This window comes from Callithrix jacchus, chromosome 13 (genome assembly GCF_049354715.1).
Source record: "Callithrix jacchus isolate 240 chromosome 13, calJac240_pri, whole genome shotgun sequence".
NCBI classification, from domain to species: Eukaryota; Metazoa; Chordata; class Mammalia; order Primates; family Cebidae; genus Callithrix; species Callithrix jacchus.
This window is the reverse complement of record NC_133514.1, coordinates 75,270,954-75,292,860: the sequence shown is the minus strand read 5'-3', so window position 1 is coordinate 75,292,860 and position 21,907 is coordinate 75,270,954. Positions and strand designations below refer to the sequence as shown.

The following is a 21,907-nucleotide window of genomic DNA, read 5'->3' as shown; positions in this document are numbered from 1 at the left end:
AAATTCATGTCTAACTAGTGGTTAACACAAAGTCTTAAAAATACGTTGGCACTTAATGTGAAACACAACTACTTGAAAGTAAGTTAGACATACCCAAATAACAGAAAATAAGCAAGCTTCTAAAGTGGCTTTTTGTGTTATTGTGTATCAATGACACACCTACAGATTGCTAATAGAAAGGATTCCCCTTCCAATCCTGGACAATTTTATATATTATAAACATATTATATCAATATTTGTATTAATTTCTATATAATACATAATATCTAATATAGTAATATATATATGGCTTATATATATATATGAGGCTTTTATGTATGCAATATATAATTTGTATTATAGTTATACGTTATATATTTATATTGTTACATAAATAATATATATGTATAATGTGTGTATATTCTTAGTGATATTAAGAACCTTACTGCTCATAGGTGTTCACAAAGAAAAATATCATCTGTATTTCATATTGTTTCTCATTGTTAAAAACAGGAGGAAAATGGCATACTATATTGCATAATATGTACCCAATTGTGGAACAAACTGAATTACTCAGTTCATTCAAGCCATGAGATGATTATGTGGAGTAGACAGTAATATATTTGCCAGCCCACAACCCCTCCCTTTCTCAGGCCACCCCCTTAAGAATCTACTAGCATAGGTAGTCAACATGGCTCTCCTCTCTGACACATCATTGGTATGAAGAGTGGGTACCCACTTCCCACTCATGAATTGCTCCAGAAGTTGTGTTTAACTTAAGTCGTAAGCATCCCAGTTCTTCACTGGATTTATTTTTTAAGATCGATAGTAGAGGAAGAGTCCTTTTTTCAGACTGGTAGCAAATTCGGTCAAATGTAAGCTAGGAAGTGAAAAAAACCAAAGTACCAGTCTTATAAACAAAGCATTCTGAGATAAAACAAGAGGTCTCCAGCAATGTTCAGAGACAGATCTATTAATAATTCTCCCTCAAGCCAGTGTCTCCCTCATCTGTCCCACAGGCTGTAACTAGCCTTCAGCCAAGAGCCCGTCCTATTTTGCCTAAGCTAGTTCACATTGTATTTTTATTGTATATTTTATTTTATTATTTTATCAGAGACAGTCATGATCTGTTGCACAGGCTGGAATGCAGTGGCGCAATCTCAGCTCACTGCCATCTCCACCTCCTGGGTTCAAGCCAGTCTCCTGCCTCAGCCTCCCAAGTACCTGAGACGACAGGCATGCATGCACCACCACACCCAGCTAATTTTTGTAACTTTTTAGTAGAGACAAGGTCTCCCTATATATTGACCAATCTGATCTGAAACTCTTGACCTCAGGTGATCGGCCTGCCTTGGACTCCCAAAGTGCTGGGATTACAGGCATGAACCACTGCACCCAGCCTTGTATTTTTATTATTCACCAAGAACTAACCTCCACAGTACCAGTGTTACATGACAGAGCACTCAGAAAGAATCTTCATTTTAGCTTCCTTGCCACAGCTTAAAACAAGAAGAATCTAGGTCTTAATTGAAGAGTAGTGACTCGGTAGCCCCTAACCTATAGTAAATGGTTGCATTAACTAAAGAAAAGACCTAAGACTGACTCACTTTAAACCCAAACAATAAAGATGTAGACACTGTACCTTTTATTTCTTCCACAAGGATTAAATTACCATCCACATTGTCTGCAGAATACTCCCTGGTGTAGATGTTCAGTTGATCACTTTCACTTCCACTGTTGTATAAGTAAAATTGCAAGCACTGAAATCCTCTTTTAGGGTACAGCGTTCTACTTTCTAGCACTGCTGTGTTCCCCACGTTTACAGAACTGGTATCAAAATGCATGAAGAAACCAGAACCTGTTAAAGAAAAGCAGAATTGATAGAAAACAGATACTGGGTATAGGAATGTGTGTTTGTTAGTGGTGGCAGCTAGATTCTTTACACAAGGCATAAGTAACATCCATATATAAATGGCAAGGGAGAAACAACAGAAGCCTAAGCTATATAACTGGCACTTACAAAAGCTAGCAGATTGACATAACATTATAAAACTTGAACCTCTCTATTATTTATAAAACGTTTACTTACAATAGTAGTTTTCCGTGGGCACTGATCCTTGCTTATCTTCATTTGCTATGAGCTATAACGATATAGCAAGTTTAAGTATCAAATGCTCATTTTTTTAAAAAGCCACTGTAAGGCTTCAGATCATGCCCAGACAGCAGGGCTAAAGGATAGAGTTTACACGGGACGCCTTTCCAGTGTCCACAGCCCTGGTCCAGCTCCAAGTGGGAAGAGCTACCATTGGAAAAGATGCTAAAGAAGGTTGTTCCCCCTCTGAGAATATAAAAAAGGAACATGGAAATTAAAGTCAAAAAAAGGGTTTGAAACTTGGGTAGGTAGTTGTAGTATCTGTGTCTCCCAAGGCTAATTCAACATGAACTTGTAGTCTTTCTGGAGAGGTGAACACATGCTGCAGACAGGAGCGAGAGTCCAGCCAGGAAACCAGGGCCTTGGCTGACCTGCCCCCACCCACCCTTTTTTTTAAAACACTTTCTAAACAGAAAAAAGTGAGAACCACCTGGTCTGGATTCTTCTTCCTTTCCTCCCTCCCTCCCTATCTACTTTCCTCTGGTCTAAGTAGGACCACTAGCCTCTATCCAAATGTGCATTTAAAAAGAAAAATAAAAGGAAAAGCACCTTTTTGCCATTAGAGGCCTCCAATTCCTGCCTAGATCATCTGAGCTATTAAGCACTTGCCCGAAGTTCTGACATCTAGTTTTACATATTTGTTGCCAGAATAAGCGAATAAGTAAAAATTTGGTGCTTGTAGCTAAATGACTACTTAATGCAGAACAAAACAAAGATGGAAAAGGATATGCATCTGAAGAAAATTAAATAAACTGTGCTTTTTAGATATTTTTGTAACAGGAGCATATAATCACATCCAGCTACAGTTCTGAAACAATAATTCACAGCCTAGTGCTGTCCACTTGAAAGAGTCTCTTGAATTCTGCAAACTTCTAGAAAACAAGAATACTGCCCCTGAGATTAGAGTTCGTTCAGGAGGCTCAGTCTGGTATACGCTCCTATGGGAACACACTGGTAAAGGCATCACAGAGCCCAGCTCTGACTTATGGAAAGAAAAATAAACTCAGGAAGGAAAAGCAAAGAAATTAACAATGTCTTTATAAGGTGTAAGTCCTACTTCTTAGTAGCAATCTAAAGAATAATTATTAATAATTCTGGTAGAAATCAGAGGTAAAATCCCAGTCTTTCATAGAGAAGTACATGGCTGTTGCCACTCAGTAGACAATCTAAGAGCATCTCACTCCTGTTACCTTGGCACTGGCCCATGTTGGAGTGATCGCTCTCTGGCCCCCTGGGAACCTGCGAAACCCGTTGCCAGTCAGCATTATCCCCTGAACTTTGGATCATACCACACACATTTTCCAGTTCAAAATTGCACGAGTCCATAAAACTCAAGGAGGAGGCTACAAAAGCAAAAAACAATTATTGACACTCATACAACATGATAATCTAAGTAATAGAAACTGAACTGATCACAATGTTAGAAATGCTAGGATGGTATTACAGGGGACACCTAGCGGATTCTGGGTGATGGTGGCTTAAAGATCACTCTTTACCTGCAGAACCCCTATGAAGAAAATAATTAATTCTGTAGATCTGAATAAGCTCCCTGCCCCAAGTCTTTTTACAAAAATTATGTGATTTGTAGAAACCTGAGTCTACACTCCCTTAGTTATTTGAATCATTAAACCACAATCCAGGTGATTTGATCCTGTTCATATTACAACTATACATATCATTTTAGCTAAGAAGTGTGAGTATCAATCTGATCCACATTTGAATTAGTAACAGCCTTAAAAACCTGCCTGAGGCATATTTCTACAGGACCCAATTTATTTTTAGATCTCAACAGCAGATGTGGTGAAAAGAAAAATGCTGCTTCCAAGTTGTAGATGGAGATCTGAGTGCTATTCTGTTTACTTCCTGAACATCACATTTCTATAATTTCAGAACCCCCACCAATGCTTGACAAAATGGCACAGATCATCATTTTTTCTACATAACAGAGGGAAATATAAGTCATTTCAAAGAACCTGTCACATACAGCAGTTATACAGTCGATTCAGTTTTAGGAGATCAGCGTCACTGAAATCCATTCGTTGTCCAATCACATCCTCGAAGTCTGAGATTCTTGTGACAATTGTTGGCTCTGTTCCATTTTGGAATGCAGTTTTGCTGTAGTGCATTACTGAAGTGTAATCATAGGCAACGTTCAGGGAATCTGTTACGTTGTCACTATAGGCGTTAAAATTGTGCTCTCTGCCTAAAGGATAAATAAAAAATATTTACTTGATGTTCACAAAATTTAGCTTATCTTACTCCAAGTATTGCTCACTTAGAAATGGAAAACATAATTAACACAAGCAATTTTTGCTACAACTAACAGCAGTTTCATTATTCCCATCTTACAATATAATATTCAAGCTTAGAACTGTGAGACCTTAGTCTAAGGCTGTAAGAACTGCTTGTGAAAAGGAGGATTCTAAAAAGTGTTGTTAACCAGCCTTGGCAACAAAGTGAGACCTCATCTCTAATAAATTGTTTAAAAATTAGCCAGGCATGGTGGGGCATGCCTGGAGACTCAGCTACTTAGGAGGCTGAGGTGGGAGGATTGCCTGAGCCTGGGAAGTTGAGGCTGCAGTGAGCCGTAATGCCACTGCACTCCAGCTGGGTGACAGAGTAAGATCCTGTCTCAAAAAAAAAAGTTGTTGAACCAGTCGGGGCATTGGTCAACAATGATGGGAGGCTGAGGATATTCACAGCAGATGAAGATGGGAGTAAGAAGACTTTGTAGGGATGGTGAGATGAAACTTGAGAATGATAACCTTCTAGTTACCCCAGAAAGGAGTCATTAGAAAGCACTGACGTGGTTATTGACTGACCATAATTCATGGTTACTGGAATATGTGCAGATGTATTTAAAGCGTGGTGAACCAGCCAGGCCAACATGTTGAAACTCCATCTCTATGAAAAATACAAAAATTAGCCAGGCATGGTGCCAGGCACTTGCAATCCCAGCTACCCAGGAGGCTGAGGCAGGAGAATCGTGCAGTGAGCTGAGATCGTGCCACTGCACTCCAGCCTGGGTGGAGATTCTGTCTCAAATAAAGAAATAAATAAAGCATAATGAATATAGTTAATAACAGTGTATTGTATATTTCAAAATTGCTAAAAGAAGGAATCTCAAATGTCTCATGATAAGTGAAGTGATGACTATGCTAATTAGCTTGTTTTAGTCATACCACATTATGTACACATGTTAAAATACCACTGTTCCCCATAAGTATATACAATTACAATTTGTCAATTTAAAATAATAATAAAAAACAAAAATAAATACATTTAGAGAAGATGCCAGACTATTTAGCATATACCAATGGGCAACTGATTCCAACTTGAAATGGAATGATTCTATGGGCACAGTGAGGTGGTTCTAATCTCCAAAATATAAAGATGTGTTATCAAATGTGGGCAAAAGTTTTGATTAAAATAAGACTTTGGGAATCCTAAAGAGTGTGGCTGTGGATTAAAGCTAAACACCGCTTTTTCTCAAGAAATCTTTTAGTTTGCTGCTATGCCTGACCCCATTCGAGATAACCAGAGGTGGGGGATGAAGAGCAAGAACTGTAATTTCAAGAACTGTGGTGTCAGGGGATCTTGTATAGGGCACTCCTCACAGTGCCTCGGACATAATAGCAATGCCCTTTCCTCTGCCTCACCCCATACAGGCAGGACAGATGAGGAAGCTGAGTGTCACTATGGAATGTGGAAAACATGAGCTCTAGTCAGACATGGTTATTAAGACTTTGTGACTTTGAACACAAAATCACCAACAGTTCAGGCTATTCAACTATTACTGAAAATTGTTCCATGAAACAATAAATCCAAATACTCCACAAGCTACTCTGTAAAAAGAAGAAAGAAGACCATGATCAAATCATTTTGGGAAATGCTCATTTTCTTAGAGATTTACAATTCCTGTCCACCTAATAAAGACTCTGAGCAGTATGGCAGGATAAATAAGTCTAATTTCTTTTAACCTAGATGCTATGGTTTGAATGTGTCCTCCTAAAAGCATGTATTGGAAACCTAATCCCCACTGTAACAGTGTTGGAGGTGGCGCCTAATGAGAGGTAATTAGTCGATGAGGGCTCTTTCTCATAAATGGATTAATCCCATTGCTGTAGGAGTAGGTTTGCTACTGCAGGACTGGATTCCTTGTAAAGACAGGTTTGGCCCTGTTTTTTCTCTCTGATTCTCCCTTGCCCTTCTGCCCACTGCCATGGTATGAGACACAGCAAGAAGGCCCTCATCAAATGTCCACCCCTTGATTTTGTACTTTCCCACCACCAGAACAATGAGGGATAAATTTCAGTTTTTTATAAATGACTCAGTCTGTAGTGTTTTGTTATAGCAGCGCAAGGTGGACTCAGACTTGAGGATTTGCCAAATTGGGCCACAGACCCCTTTCCACAGAACACTCATGAACATATTGTGGGACCGAATGTGCTTTAAGAACCACAAAACCACTTTCTAAGGGTATATCTACCTCATCTGAGTTCTGGAATACTGGTGCTCTAATAGCTCAGAATGAGTTAGAGCTGAATGGAATAAGACATCAAAACATCAAAGCCTTAAAATCGTTAACAGTTGCCACAGATGACAGAGGGGACACATGCTTAGAAATTCAGTCCTTAACTAAAAACGTAGGAAAACAAGAGAAATGTACCTGACAGAATTCTGTCCCACATTATCCTGACATAGTCATCCCGGTCAGAACGTGACTGCTCATGCCAGAATCCCAGAGCGTGGAGGAACTCATGTTGAACCGTTGCTATTCGGTCACAGTTCGCCCCGATGGAAAGTTCTTGCCTCCCAACTCGCCTATTTCCTACTGAAGACCAGCAGCTTACAGAAGAGTTTACAAGAAAGGAGGAAGAAGACGTTACAATTTGGGATCTCAGGACAGAATTCCCACTGCCTAGTCCACTTCATTATCCACCTAATCCTTTACTCTGCTATCTGAACACTGTGCATTTCTCTCTTAACACAGGTGATATAGTTTGGATAATTGTCCTTACTCAAATCTTATGTTGAATTGTAATCCCCAGTGCTGGAGGTGGGACCTGGTGGGAGGTATTTGGGTCATGAGGACAAATCCCTCAGGGCTTGGTGCTGTCTTCACAATCGTGACTTTTCATGAGATCTGGTCACTTAAAAATGTGTGGCACCTTCCCCTCCCCACTATCTCTCTGGCTCCTGCTTTTGCCATGTGACACACCTGCTCTACCTTCACCTTCCACCATGATTGTAAGCTCTGGAGGCCTCCCCAGAAGCTGAGCAGATGTCAACACCATGCTTCCTGTAAAACCTGCAGAGCTGTGAGCCAGTTAAACCTCTTTTCTGTACAAATTACCCAGTCTCTGGTATTTCTGTATAGCAATGCAAGAACCATCTAATATACCAGTTATTATATAATATGAAAAAAGCCTTACAGACCAGGTGATCTTTAAGGAAGTTCCCCTAATGCCAAATATTACATAGGAGCAAATCATCCCCCTAGTACTGGTTTTTCCTGTGAATTTCAAAGTTTTTGAGATCCTCCTGGGTGTGCCTGTGCCCATTAACAAGGGCTTTACAGGGACAGCAACCACTCAGAATTGCTGAGCTCAAGACAAATAATACTGTCGCCTTCTTAACTCAAGAAATGAGTGGTTAGGTTAAAGTAAATTTAAATACAGACATGGACATGCCTACATACCCATTTTTTTACTTGAAAGGGATAAACAGTATGTAAATTAGAAAGAGGCTGAAATTCACATGGTTGTGGGTCTGATGGCATGCAATCCCATCCACCTTCTCTAAACGTGGTTGTATGTATGAAAATATAATTTCTATGTCTACGAAAACTAGATCCAGTTGTCTTTTACTCTCCAGCCACTGGCAAAAAAGTCCCCACCCCTTCCTAAAGGTCAGAGCCTAGGACGATTGCTATAATGTAATGTCCCAGGCACTAGAGTTCTCCTTAGAAGCCTTAGAAGACTAAGTCTTCAACTTACCCACTGCCCTTGATCACTGATATATAGTTCGTTTCTCCAGTCCAAGGCTTAAAGTCAATACAGGTTTTTAGGCGATAGCGTTCAAATGCATTGAGGATAACTCCCTTAGCATTCATTTCTGAAGGAAGAAAACAAACAAAAATATACTTATTAATACAATCACCATTGAAAAATCTACCATGAAAGCAGGCCATGCAATATATTGCTTATCATGAGTTAGTTCCTTCATGAATGTTGGAGTCTTTCATTTTTACAAAAATTAAAGTTCATTATCCATTGAATATCATACACAGTATTGGCTTATCCTTCAGATTCCTTATTTGGCTTTATGTTTCTCTAGCACTCATTAATGGTGCATTACTAAACAATAAAAATGCATTTCTTTACCTCAGAGAACATATCCATTGTATCACAGGCAATCAAAATAAATAATCACTATCACATACTTCATCTGAGTAGCCATAATACGTATTTAAAGCCTCACAGCTGGGCTTTTAATCTGAGGATCTTGAGATGGGAAGGTCTATGAACACCCTGAAATGGTATGCAAAGTGTGTGTGTGTGTGTGTGTGTGTGTGTGTGTGTGTGTGTGTACATATCTACATATGCAAAGTGCATTTTCTAGAGAGAGCTTTCATGAGGTCTGCAAGTGAGTTCAGGGCCCAAAATATGGGTAAGAGCCAATGCTTTGGAGATAAGAATGATGTGGATATGGAGCTCAAAGAAGGCAGAGGCTTAGAAGAACCAACATGCAGGAAAATAAACTTGTGAGTGACCAGGAGGAAGGGGATATATCAGATGCACATGGAGAAGCATCTCATGGGCAAGGGTCTAGTAAAGTGAAAGATGGTATCCTGCCAGGAGGTGGGAGACAGTATGGCAGAGGGAAGAGTGCTTGGACTTTGGAGCCAGACACACCTGTTTTTCCCTATCTTCACCACTTACTTTTAACATAAACTTCGGCCATCAACCTTTGGAGTTTTGGTGTTATTATCAGTTCAGTGAGGAAATAAAATCAACTTTTCAGGGTATTGTGAATATAATAAGAGAAAGTAAAGGTGAAATTCCAAGTGAAATTAGCATCTGTCAGACGTTCATTTCCTTTCTCCCTTCTTGAGTAACCATTGCATAGACGTTCAAGGAAGATTACTTGGTATGCCTCTGTCAAGGCAGGTCTAAGAAGATCAAGAACAGGATTCACATAGGGAAGACCCTAAAATCCGTTAAGTTGTAAAAGGCACTAAGTTCAGACTTTTACAATACCACACAAATAATACACTATTACTATAAATAAGTTAAAAATTGATATGAATAAAAAGAAATTTAAAATCCTATCATTTTGCCTTTGAGTGCATATATCACATACATATATTAATATTTCTATTAAAAATAAAGTCAGCTACATAGCATTTTACCAACTGTTTTTTCTCTAAATACTATATCATCAAAATCTTTTTTCATCATTGAGTATTGTTTTTATCATTTTAAAGAATGGAGCATTAAAAATTGTATCCATTAGGCATTGGATCACAGGCAATCAAAATAAATTACCACCACATACTTAATCTGAGAAGCTACAATACTCATTTAAGTCCTCACAGCTGGGCTTATAATCTGAAGACCTCGAGATGGGAAGGTCTATGAACACCCTGAAAAAGTATGCAAAGTGTGAGTGTGTGTGTGTGTGTGTGTGTATCTACATATGGCTGTAGCATTCAAAATGTTCTGTCCTCTAAGTATCATATTTGGGTTATTATTTCAAATGTAATGTTTCCTTCAATTAAGGTATGATCATTCTGACCACCATATCACTGGTTTAAACAAAATGTAAAATGATAATACTAGTCTAGGTCACTTATCAATACTTAATGAAGATACTTTCTTCCCTGTGTTGAATTAATAAATAAAGTAACATGTGAAAGCTTGACAAACACTGAGGCCCTCAACCAAGATAAGATCTTTATTTTCCATATGCCTTTATTTACCAAAGGCCTTAGTTAACCTTACGTCATTGAGGCAGAAAGCTCCACTTGAAACCATGTCATAGAAATCCCCAGGCTTTGGAAAATGAGGCCAGTTGCTGGCAATCCTAGGGGTTTAGTAAGCAGCTGTTCCGGATTGTTTCTCCTTAGTAGGCCCTTCCAGTTTCTAGCAGCTTCCCCTTCATTTCCATCCCCAATTCTTTACCCTCAGCATCCCCCACTGCTTTTTCTTCCTTGGCACAAAGGCAAGGAATTATAACTTAGGCCCTGGAAAGAATAAATGTCTGTGAACACCTTTCAAGGAATTTGTATCTACAAGCCAGGTAACATCTGAAGTTCAGGCTCAAAGACTACAGCCCTACTGGTAGAATTTCACAGGTTGACCTACTAGAATCTGAGCAATAGGGCCTTCCAGACTCAACCCTTCATAGGTATTTACTTTTACTACCTGTAAGAGTGGCCTTACTTAGTAATTTTCTTAGTCTGAGTCATTTGAAGATGGTACACATTTCTGAAACGTAAGGATACTTTTCTTACATAGAAAATAAGTTGAATTCTACAACATTAAACAAAGGTATTTTTTAAACAAGAAATAATCAAAATCATATAATTTTTAAAAATGGGTCTATAAAAATTTGAAGTTTGATTCTAGTAAAAAGACCATACAATACAAAAACAAATGCAATAACATTAAGTGAACAAAATTAGAACAAAAAACTTAAGACATCATAGTTATAACTATGTAAAAATGTGCACAGTTTTTGGATAGTAGGATGTAGGCTGAATTTTTACCTAACATATTTCATACACACACACACACACACACACACACATGCTTACCAATTTATTTCAAAAATGTCATTAACTACATACAATATGCCAGAGACTATGGTAATCCTCCAGTTTGCTAGATGAAAAATAGCTCCTGTCCTCAAGGTATTCATTATGTTGTTATAATGTTGTTTAAAAAATAAATAAAGTTCATAAGTTTAGAGGGCTTTGGTTAAAATACATGGGGAAAAATGTCCTAAGAGATATATAAAATTAAAGCTCCCTAATCTTTCATGGAACATAATTAGAAGAATGAATTTTAAAATATATATATATATAGCTGGATGTGGTGGCTCACGCCTGTAATCCCAACGCTTTGGGAGGACAAGGCAGGTGGATTGCTTGAGTTCAGGAATTCAAGACCAGCCTGGGCAACATGGTGAAACTCCATCTCTACCAAAAATACAAAAAATAGCCAGGTATGGTGGCATGCACCTGTGGTCCCAGATACTTGGGAGGCTGAGGTGGGAGGATCACTTGAGCCTGGGAGGCACAGGTTGCAGTGAGCCAAGATCACACCACTGCACTCCAGCCTGGGTGACAGAGTGGGGAGGAAGGATGGAAGGAAGGAAGGAAGGAAGGAAGGAAGGAAGGAAGGAAGGAAGGAAGGAAGGAAGGGTTTAAAACAAAAGAACTTAAACATTTTTTAATCAAAACACTAAGCCAAAAAATATATATATTCAAAATGTTTCAGGTTCCTGATTCCAAAAGTCAATGAATGTCTTTCTTTCCTCATGTTCCATGTGCTCTTTATATCTTCCAACCCTGTTAACTACTCTTGCCTTGGCTTTCCCTACCCTACTGTTGGTTTTTCATCTATCTCTCTGGCCAATTCCCCTTCTTAATAACTTCCACCAGATGTTCCTTCTATATCAGTTTCAAAAAATGGCACTGAGTTTCATTCTTGACCATCATCTTACTTATTCCACATAACCTTCCAGGATAAATCAATAAAATTCAGTTATCTATGGAGCATCTGTTATAAGCAAGGCACTGTGTAAAATGCTCATCCATAACTATGGCTTCAACCATCTCTTACATCCTAATGACTCCGAAACATTTCTCAATCTTGAATGACCAGGTCGTATACCACACTTTATTTGGTATTGCCACCACAGTGACCCTGATGCATTTCAAATTCTGCATGTCAAAAACAAATTTCCACCATACTTCTCTGTCTCATGCTCCTCAAGGTCAAATTCTCCATGCTGGTTAAAGACATTACCACCTACTCAATTACCCAAACCTGAATCCCGGACTAGAATCTCTTTACCTAGGCCCACCTTCTTCTTGACCTCTTACAGTCAGTCACCAAATCTAACAAATGCCTCCTAAATAGCTTTTAGATTTATCTACTCTTGTCTGTCCCTATTGAGAGAGTCTTGGTTAGGAATCTCTTTATTCTGTCTCTGAATTTACTCAGTAGTCTTCTAGCTGGTCTCCCTACCTTCTTTTTACCTCACTAATGACACATCTTCTATACTTCAACCAGAGTGATTATTTTAAATGCAATTTTAACAATCTCACTGCCACAATAATACTTCTGGTGGTTTCATGTTATTAGTATACACAACAAGTTCTCTAACATAGGAAAGACCCAGGTCCTTCCCCATCTGGGTTCTGCCTACCTGCTCAACTTCCTACCTCCTCACTCTCAATCTAAATTCCAGCTCAGGGTTTTCTCCCTTCTCCAAGCCTTAGTGGATCATGGTCCATCTGGCTAAAGCACCTTCCCTTGCTATCAGAGGCCACACTAGCCCACATGGTGTGCCGATTAGAAAGAGGCACTACATCTGAGCAGGTGCTGCAGTTGCTGGCTGGCCAGATGAGTGAACAGCACTTTCACACAAGAAAATAAATGCCTCCTGGTGATCAGAAAGAACGTAAACCTGATATCAGCTCTACTTGTTTCCTGACCCGGCCACCTGAGAGCAGCATCTTGAAGCAGCTCTACATCATCAGTGGCATTCTCTTCATTCATTCCTTTCAGTCACAAAGACTTAGAGAATCTGAAAGCCAAGGTGGCATGATGGCACCAGCTTTAGGAGGCCATGTCAGTTGTATGGTATACAACTTACACAACCTTCATGTCAGTCCTGCAATCTAGTGCCATTTGCTTATAATGAATATGTTTTCTATCCAGGTTGAGTTTAATGCCCCTCCAATGTGCTCCCATAGCTTTGTGAACATATCACTAATCATAATGTTTATTCCATTCTATTATAATTCACTTGTTTTATGTGGATATCCACTGAAATGCATGATCTTTAAGGAAAATAGCAGGGTTTTCAAATACTGTATGTTCTCCTATAAGTGGAAGCTAAATATTACGTATACATGGATGTAAAAATAAGAACGACACTGGGGACTATAAGAAGGGGAAGGGAGGGAGGAAAGGGTTGGGGAAGCTACCCATTGGGTACTATGCTCAACTCCTGGGTGATGGGTTCATTTGTACCCCTAACCTCAACATCATGCAACACACTCATGTAACAAACCTGCACACGCATCCCCTAAATCTAAAATAAAATTGAAAATTTTAAAACCTATAGCAGGCCAGGTGCAGTGGCTCATACCTGTAATCCCAGCACTTTGGGAAGCTGAGGCAGGCGGATCACTTGAGGCCAGGAATTCGAGACCAGCCTGGCTGACATGGTGAAACCTCATCTTTACTAAAAATTCAAAAATTAGCCAGGTGTGGTAGCACATTCCTGTAATCCTAGCTCCTCAGGAAGCTGGGCAGGAGAATCACTGAAACCTGGGTGGTAGAGGCTGCAGTGAGCCTAGATTGTGCCACTGCACTCCAGCCTGAGATAATGCCACTGCATTCCAGAGCAATTCTCTGTCTCAAAATAATAATAATAATAATAATAATAAAATTAAATTAAATTAAAAATTGAAAAACTATAGCAGAATTTCTACCCAAACTTTTCCCAAATAGCAATTTCTAAACTAATCCTGGTCAGGGACATCATTGTCACTGGTCCACAGATAAAATGAAAACCATGTTTAGAGTTTTCCAACACAATTAAATTTCTTCTATAGATACCTGTCCTTAGTTTTGGATTTGATTCTTCTGACTTTTTAACATTTTAATACTAAACTAATAACATTATTTATTGTATGCAAAGAGGATGATAAAAGCTAGTGGGTTGTTATTGTTTAAGTTCCTGACCTGGCAAAATAAAATGTTGATAAAAGAATGCCAGTTCCTCAAGTTGTATTTAGTTAGTAATTTTACACATTGTCTCATATGTATAACTGATCATAGAGGAAACCTCAAAATAAAGACTGGTTCCCTGCACCTGTTTAACAAAGTATATGGAGCAGTGCACGTGGAGCTATGTGCCTGCCTGTGCCCCTCGCCTGCCTCCACTACATCATGAGTGAGTGCGCAGAGGCCCTGAGCCAGCAGGATGCAGTGCTGATGAGCACGTGGGTGATGGGCATCAAGCACCCCAACACCATCCAGGAAAACATGCACCTGGCCCTGCACTGCTTCATCAGCAGGCAGCTGTCCCTGGTCCTGAGCCTGCTGCATGGCGCCCGCTACCTCACACGACAGGTGCTACCTCATGTGCACTGCTTCGTACACTTTGTTAAACAGGTGCAGGGCCACACTGATGGGCTCACAGGGAGCCATTCTTTATTTTAAGGTTTACCCTATGATCAATTATATATATGAGAAAACTCATTTAAAAAAAAAAGACACCCGAGGTGGAGCTGCTGGACAACATCGGGTGGATACTGCACAGGGTGATGGCATACGACCTGTCACCATGCTTCCTGGACAGCATGTTGGCCGTCAGCACCACGTACCATGGGCCCGAGACCCTCAAGGTGGCCCTTGGTCACCACCTTGTCACCTGGGTCTGTGAGAGCAAAGCTGAGTTCTGGTTGGCCCTGCAGCACGAGAAGGAAGGCTGCACACCCTCCATAAGACCCACCTAAGTGAGGACCAGGGGAAGAAGACCAAGTACTTCAAGTGCCTGACCCAGCTGGCCATGGCCCTGCAGCACGCCATCAATGAGATCTACCTCGACGGCTCCAGCAACAACATCCCACCCCTCAACTTCACAGCCCCTGGCATGGCCAGCGTCTTGGAGCAGCTCAAAGGCATCAATGGCACCCTCTTCATTCCTCTCAGCCAAAAAGATTTGGAGAATCTGAATGCCAAGGTGGCATGGTGACACCAGCTCCAGGAGGCCAACAGAAACAGGGATAAGGCCGAGGAACCCGTGGCCACTGAGCCCGAGTCAGTGGGGGCACAAGAGAACCTGGGCTCCCAGCCCCTGACTTCCAAGGACCCTTCTTCCCTGAGCTTGTAGGGATACAAAGGGACACTCACCAGGAATCCAGAATCCAGGAGAAGGGGCGTACCTGCCGTCAGAAGAGGAAGCAAGTCTCTCTTCTTCCATGTTTTACCCCACCACACCCCCAGCATCCTCCCGGGACCCTGGCCTGGCATGCCTGCTCCCCTAAAGATGTTTTTGCACTGGTTCAATGAATATGTGACTCAGAGCCCCTCCCCCCCAAAAAAGACTGGCTCCTTAATCGTTATGTCCTCAGCATAACAGAGTAGGCTCTCCATAAATGTTGGTTGAACTAATTGCTATATTGGTCAAGATACTGTAAATATTTCAGACAGAATCGTTTAGGTTATTTTTATTGTTCATTTTGCTTATTTTTTAAAGTAAATGCACATAGCCACACAAAAGAGCAAACAAACAAAACCTTAAAGACTATATAAGCCCACCCTTTGAAACACTGTCATCATATTCTGTCAGAAATATACGTTAGTTATGGATACTCCAAGGTGCATACTAACCCAAGCTATCTTCTAGAACATATGGAATTGTATGAGGCCATCTATAATTTTCTCCAATGATGGAATTTCTAACCTGTGCCTGTCAAAAATAAATGGGAAAGGTCTAGTTAAACAAATAAGACAAAAACTTAGGAAACAATTAGTTAATCTAGAAATAAATGAAGTTTAAAGCTCTCTCAGCACAAATTGTGTGTGTTTGTGTGTGTGTGTAGCCCTACTTTTATCATAATATATAACAAAGTTTCTAGGAAGAAATTACTAATTTCTATCATTAATTTTGTCAATATAGTTGAAGAAGGAATAATGTAGAAAACAACTGGTGGAAATCTGAACTACAAATATTGGTAGATTTATAGGTTAGTACCTTACACTTAAAGATTAAAAATACGCAAGAAAAAAGTGATATCAATACCTTGATAATCTGGATCGCACAATATCAGAAAAAGTCACACATGAGCTGGGCCAAAGTTTTGAGAAATTTTTAAGGGATTTTAAACTGTATGCTAGAAAATGAATAATATTTTACTAATGTATTTACCCAGTCAATACATTGAATATTGTTCTAGAGAATAGAGGTTCCTTGGTAATAAAAGTATCTGGCTTCATGGAGCTTTTATCTAGTGGAGGAGAGAAAGAGTATGGGAAAAAAATGTTTAAAGGGGATAATAGGAAGGAAATTAGAAAGAGAGGTGTGAACAAGGGCACAGGGATGAGGGAGTATATGAGATGGAGTGATCAAGACAGACCTCTCTGAACGGATGACATTTAAGGGGAAATAGGAATCGCAAGAAAGAGCCAGCATCGAAAGGGGTCCTGGGAAGGTGGTTCAAGGCAGAGGGAACATTAGTTGCTCTGGTTCTGGGGTAGGAATATGCCTGGTATGTTTTGAATATGTATTGAGACAAGTAGCCTAATGAGTTAAGAGACAGTGTACCATGAGACTTGCCTACCATGAGATACTCACTGATAGACAAAGTGTCTCTTTTAAAAAAAAAAAAGAAAGAAAGAAAAGAAAAGCTTGCTGAGGCCAGAGTACTAGTTGAGGGATATTGGCCTCCTGCTACTTTAGAAAAAGAAAAAAAGAAAAAAGAAAAAAAAAGAGAGAGCATGGATGAGACAAGAGGAGAGGAAAAGAGAGGAGAGGGGTGGGAGGGGAGGGAAGCAGGAGCTAAGTGATGCTAGGCTTAGAGGGCTAGGGCTAAATCTGGAGATGATTCTAAACCCATAGGCAGCTATGGAAGAGTTTCAAGCCAGGAGGTGGAATGAAGTCATTGCCTGTTTGAAAAATGATTTTGCTGTAGGAGATGAGGGCAAGTAACAGGGTGGAAAAGATTATAGGGTAACAATATATGAAATAGAAAGACAAATTAGGAGGCTAATGGGAAAAGCCAGGCAAGAGATGATGGGACCTGAATTAGAGACAGAGAAAAGTGGATGATTTACACTGTGTGTTAGAGCTAGAAATGACAGAACTTGCTGACGGGCAGGATGGGAAGTGAAGGAGAAAGGAGAAGCAAAGGTGACTTTTAAAAGTTTTTATGTGTTCAGCTGAGTGGAGTCAGGGAGTGAGGATGACTTTACAAGGAGGGGAGAGTGGGGAGGGACAGTTTGGAGGCAAGATCAGAGTTTACCTGATCAGAGGCCATCTTAGGTTTGAGGTGTCTTGTAGACATTCAAATGGAGATGGCAAATTAGTGTTTGGATAAACCAGTCTGGAGCTCAGGGAAAGGAGAGGACCAGAGATAGGCCTTTGGAGTCACTGGCATGAGGATGACATTTAAATCCCTGGCCCAAGATGAGATCAAGAGAGAATAGAGATAGAACAGTAGGCTCAGGACTAAGCCTGGGACACTGTAGCTCTGTTTCCTGAGGGTGGGAGGACTGTGAGGGATGTTGGTGCTTATGATATAGGAAGTAAGGGACTGACTCAGGCCTGTGTTGGAAGAGCAGAATTTTAAAGGAAAAGATCTATTGGATAATTTCTAGGTCATATGGTGTACATATTTTAAATTATGATGGCTCTTGTCAAATTGTCTTCTCTTTTTTTCAAGTTTATATGCTGTCCAATGTAACAACATGTTATAAACACATTCCAAAACAAGCATCCCGATTTCTCTTTATCATCACTAAAAGGGATATTAAGTATTAAGTTTCTTAATCATTTTCAATCTAGTTGACAATAAATTATATCTTGCCTTTTAAAAAATAGTGCTTATTTCCATTCTATGAGAGAACGCTGAAAAAAAAATAGTGCTTTTATGATAGTGAACTTTTTAGTCCCCCTAATCTACGTGTAAGATACCTGTGTTTAACTGTATGGCATGATGACTTAGATGAGAATCAGCACTCTTTATGAATAGGTTTGGGAGGGTCTTTACTTGGCAACATTATTTTTAGCTAACGCCAGGGTAGAAGTCACAAAATCTATTCATTGTGGTAAAAAGCCTGATTCATTGAAGATGTTTACAAATTCAGTTTAATTTTGCTTCCACTAGATTGAATCTGTGAGGTCCTATTTTAAAATGAAAATGTCATATGGCTCGAATGAAAATCAGTCAAATCAATAAGACTAAGACCTATGTAATGAGTTATGGTGGCTTGAACCACACAGAAATCTGAGTAATGAAAGATGAAGACAAAATTGTATGCATTTCTTCTAGTATAATGCATTCATTGAATAAATGTGTCAACATGATTCTGTGCCCTTAGAGATAGTTGGACTTAACAAAATTCATGCTATCTAATCTTTCTCAGTTACTCTGAATTTGGCTTCCAGTAGTTAATGGAAGATTCTTCTTCACACTGTTTCAACTCACCCCATCTACTCTGATGTCACCCTCAAAAAGGTCCAGTCCCAAACCTAAGTGTGAAGATAAAAATTCATGTTAGCAAATTGGATTCAAACTCTCTGCTTAAGAGATGATGTAAAAAAAAGTCCACAAACCTTCATTGATATCGAATATGTCCTGGTCCATTCCACCATCTATGTCTTTGATAAAAACAGCAACAAAAAAACACATTCAACATCATGTTTATAAAAAGAGAAAATCTTTATCATTTACATAATCAGAACTAAGGGAGTGGAGTCTCTTTTTGCCCTCAGGTGACTACTAGATTCTGACTCAACATACATTGATTGATTGATTGATTGATCGATTGATTAAGAATCTCCTATGAGCCAGGTTGGGGTCTAAAGAGGTTTTGTGTATGTATTCTGTCCTATCCATATTTCTGGAATGTCAGATGACTTCAGGAATAAGAAATTGGTTGCTCAGTATATTATTCAGTGTAATTTGAAAGACTAGAGAACTAGAATAAATAGGAAACAAATGAATAAATTTGGTCAAATTAGCCCAATCTACTCATACATGTTTATCACTTGCTAGTAATATACCTTGGAACTTTCAAGCAAAATTTTTAAGTTAAACTGGAATTATTATTTTAAGTTGCAAAGGGATATATAATATAGCCAAACCTCTGAGTATGCAAGTGAATACTGAGTAGATTGTATCATTACGTCCATCCACAAAATAAAAAAATCAGTAATAACAAGCATTTATGGGATGTCGATGTGTTAGTCGCTGTTCTTGGCCTTTCCCATACCACCTTCTACTTTTCTGTTGGGTATATGAATCCTGGAACATGGACAATAAAATATCCCTTCGTAAATCAAAAGAATCCAGTGTCAGATCAAAGTTCAATGCAATTATGCATCAATTATGCATATGTAATTATGTATGATACTTGGCATTAAATATGTCCAAGGTTCTCTACAACCTAGAGCAAAACTCAAAATAGACTCACCAAAGTTTTCTGGAGTTGGCTGAGAAACAAACACATAAACAAAAGATATTATTATAATGCCTAAGAATGGCCTTCTTGGATTCAGTTTATATCTAACCATTTATTTTTTGTTTATTTTGTCATTAATATTATGGATTAATTTCTGACATGTATTTAGGATCGCTAAATTGAAGTCTAATATGACTTTTTGATCAAAAGGGCTTCTCATTTCATATGGAAAATGGAACTGCCTGTTAAATCAATTTGAAGGTGAAGGAAACAAGAAACCAACTTCAAAACTTGGGGAAGGAAGGTAGAATATAAGACTCTAGCTCTCAAATAAGTGCTCAGTTTATACATGATTTTCTAAAGCATTTATGGAGCAATGTTTGAAAAACCTAATAATTTATTCCCAATGTTGAAATAATATTGTAAATTTTTTTGAGATGGAGTCTCACTCTGTCACCTAGACTGGAGTGCAGTGGCACAATCTTGGCTCACTGCAACCTCCACCTGCCACGTTCAGGCAATTCTCCTGCCTCAGCCTCCCAAGTAGCTGGGACTACAGGTGTCTGCCACCACGCCCAGCTAATTTTTGTATTTTTAGTAGAGACACGGTTTCACAATGTTGGCCAGGCTGGACTCGAACTCCTGACCTCATGATCAGCTCCCCTAAGCCTCCCAAAGTGCTGGGATTACAGGCGTGAGCCACCGTGCCCAGCAATAATTTATAACAATACTTTAAAAATAAATTTTATTCAAAACTCATTAATCAGGTTAGTTACTTTACTTTCATGTGTCTCCCAGAATAATTCTGTCTTCAAAGACAACACCAAATATTTAAGAAAAAAACAATGGTTACATTTTGTGATTAATTTTTTTTCTGAAAATAGATTCTCCACAAATGGTCAATGAAATTCAGACTTCATGTCCAAAGGAGAAAAAAAAAAAGAAGCAAACCTGAGAAATGTCTTAGTGTGATTGAATAAAAAAGTTCATAGGACTGTCTGGGTTATGTTCCCAGTTCTACTAACTGAGATTAATTCAGTTCACCTTCCAGGCACTCAGACTATCTATAAAATATGGTCAGTTCCTGCTTTGCATGGGTATTGTGAGGGTTACAGGATATAATGTGAAAGAAAGCACGTTGTAAGCTGTAATAAATTGTCACAAAAGTGTAAAGTACAATTTTATTCAAATACAGCTTACATTTGTAAATACTAGAATCGTTTGGAGTGTTTAACAAAATGTGGGAATGAACTGGATGGTTGGGGTTACCATTATTTTTGACAGTAACAAGTGTTCTGCATGTTTCACACTGTAACAACACACAGACACACACTCATAGAGGAATGCCAGTGCACCTACAGAACAAAGTTATTAAGGATTTATTCCTAATTACAGTTTAACATGTATTTATCAGTATCTCTTGTTTGCAATGCCCTAGTTCCTATTCAGAGAATATCAGCCCAATATAATAATTTTTATTTTAAAATAACAACTGAAGATTTTCCACCAGCCATTTGAAACTTCATTTAAAACATTGGGTTGGGTTGTGACACAAACTACATGATAGAAAAGATTAGTCTCAATTGATGAAGAAGTAGAAGAGAAATACCATGTTACAAAACTTTACTGATGGTGCCTGTGACACCCATTCATGTCTCCAGTTACTGCACAGCAACCTGCATTTCATTCAGCAGTAAAAATGGTATGATTTTCAAAACTCACATTTATAATCTTATCAAAAGAAAAATTGTTACACAATGTGAAACTAAAAGGAAAATATAACCTTATGTCAACGTCTCTACTCTGGTGCGGCTATTTGTCACTCCCTATACCCTATTCACCCCTACTCTTCAAAAAGAAACACTATTTGAGATCAACACTCTGAGATGTATAAAAAGACAAAAAATTAACAAACCGTTGTTCTTTAACAATTAATATCAACTGTCCCAAAATTTTTAAATTCTTTTCTATATATTGTTTCCTTACCAAGCCAGAAATCATGAGAAGAGCATCCAAGAACAGAAACCAAGACAGATTCCATAAATCCATGTTGTAGCTTCCAGTTGCAAGTTGCTAACTGTGACCTACAGGGTTGAATTGACTTTTTTAAAGGCAAACATTATAACTTATAGCCTTTGATCTCAATGATCCATATTGCAGGCCAGCTTGATGCTGTAGTAATACCTCTAATCAAGGGATGAAAGTCCAAAATCTTTAACACAGCTCTGCAGAGTTGATTTGTTGGGTTGTTTCTGTTTCCTGTGTCAATAGTTAAGTGCCTGCCTGAGACTTGTTAATGAAATGCATTCTGTAATGTATATGTACTGGTCCCCAAAACTAGTAA

At 39.0% G+C, this 21,907-nt stretch overlaps 1 protein-coding gene and 1 pseudogene across 1 annotated transcript in view; one reads left to right on the top strand and one right to left on the bottom strand.

Moving 5' to 3' along the window:
* Positions 1 to 21,644, bottom strand: part of MEP1B (meprin A subunit beta) — a 29,306-nt gene extending 7,662 nt beyond the window's left edge. The window contains exons 1-10 of the mRNA XM_002757186.6: positions 21,550 to 21,644; positions 19,576 to 19,594; positions 18,716 to 18,760; positions 18,588 to 18,631; positions 15,772 to 15,850; positions 8,131 to 8,248; positions 6,801 to 6,979; positions 4,116 to 4,334; positions 3,322 to 3,474; positions 1,622 to 1,837 (exon numbers count right to left, since the gene is read on the bottom strand). Coding sequence (XP_002757232.1) covers positions 1,622 to 1,837; positions 3,322 to 3,474; positions 4,116 to 4,334; positions 6,801 to 6,979; positions 8,131 to 8,248; positions 15,772 to 15,850; positions 18,588 to 18,631; positions 18,716 to 18,760; positions 19,576 to 19,594; positions 21,550 to 21,612 — 1,135 coding nt within the window. The 5' untranslated portion in view covers positions 21,613 to 21,644. The remainder of the gene's footprint in view (positions 1 to 1,621; positions 1,838 to 3,321; positions 3,475 to 4,115; positions 4,335 to 6,800; positions 6,980 to 8,130; positions 8,249 to 15,771; positions 15,851 to 18,587; positions 18,632 to 18,715; positions 18,761 to 19,575; positions 19,595 to 21,549) is intronic.
* On the top strand, positions 13,853 to 15,778 carry LOC108588086 (clustered mitochondria protein homolog; annotated as a pseudogene).
* Positions 21,645 to 21,907: the final 263 nt, after the last annotated feature.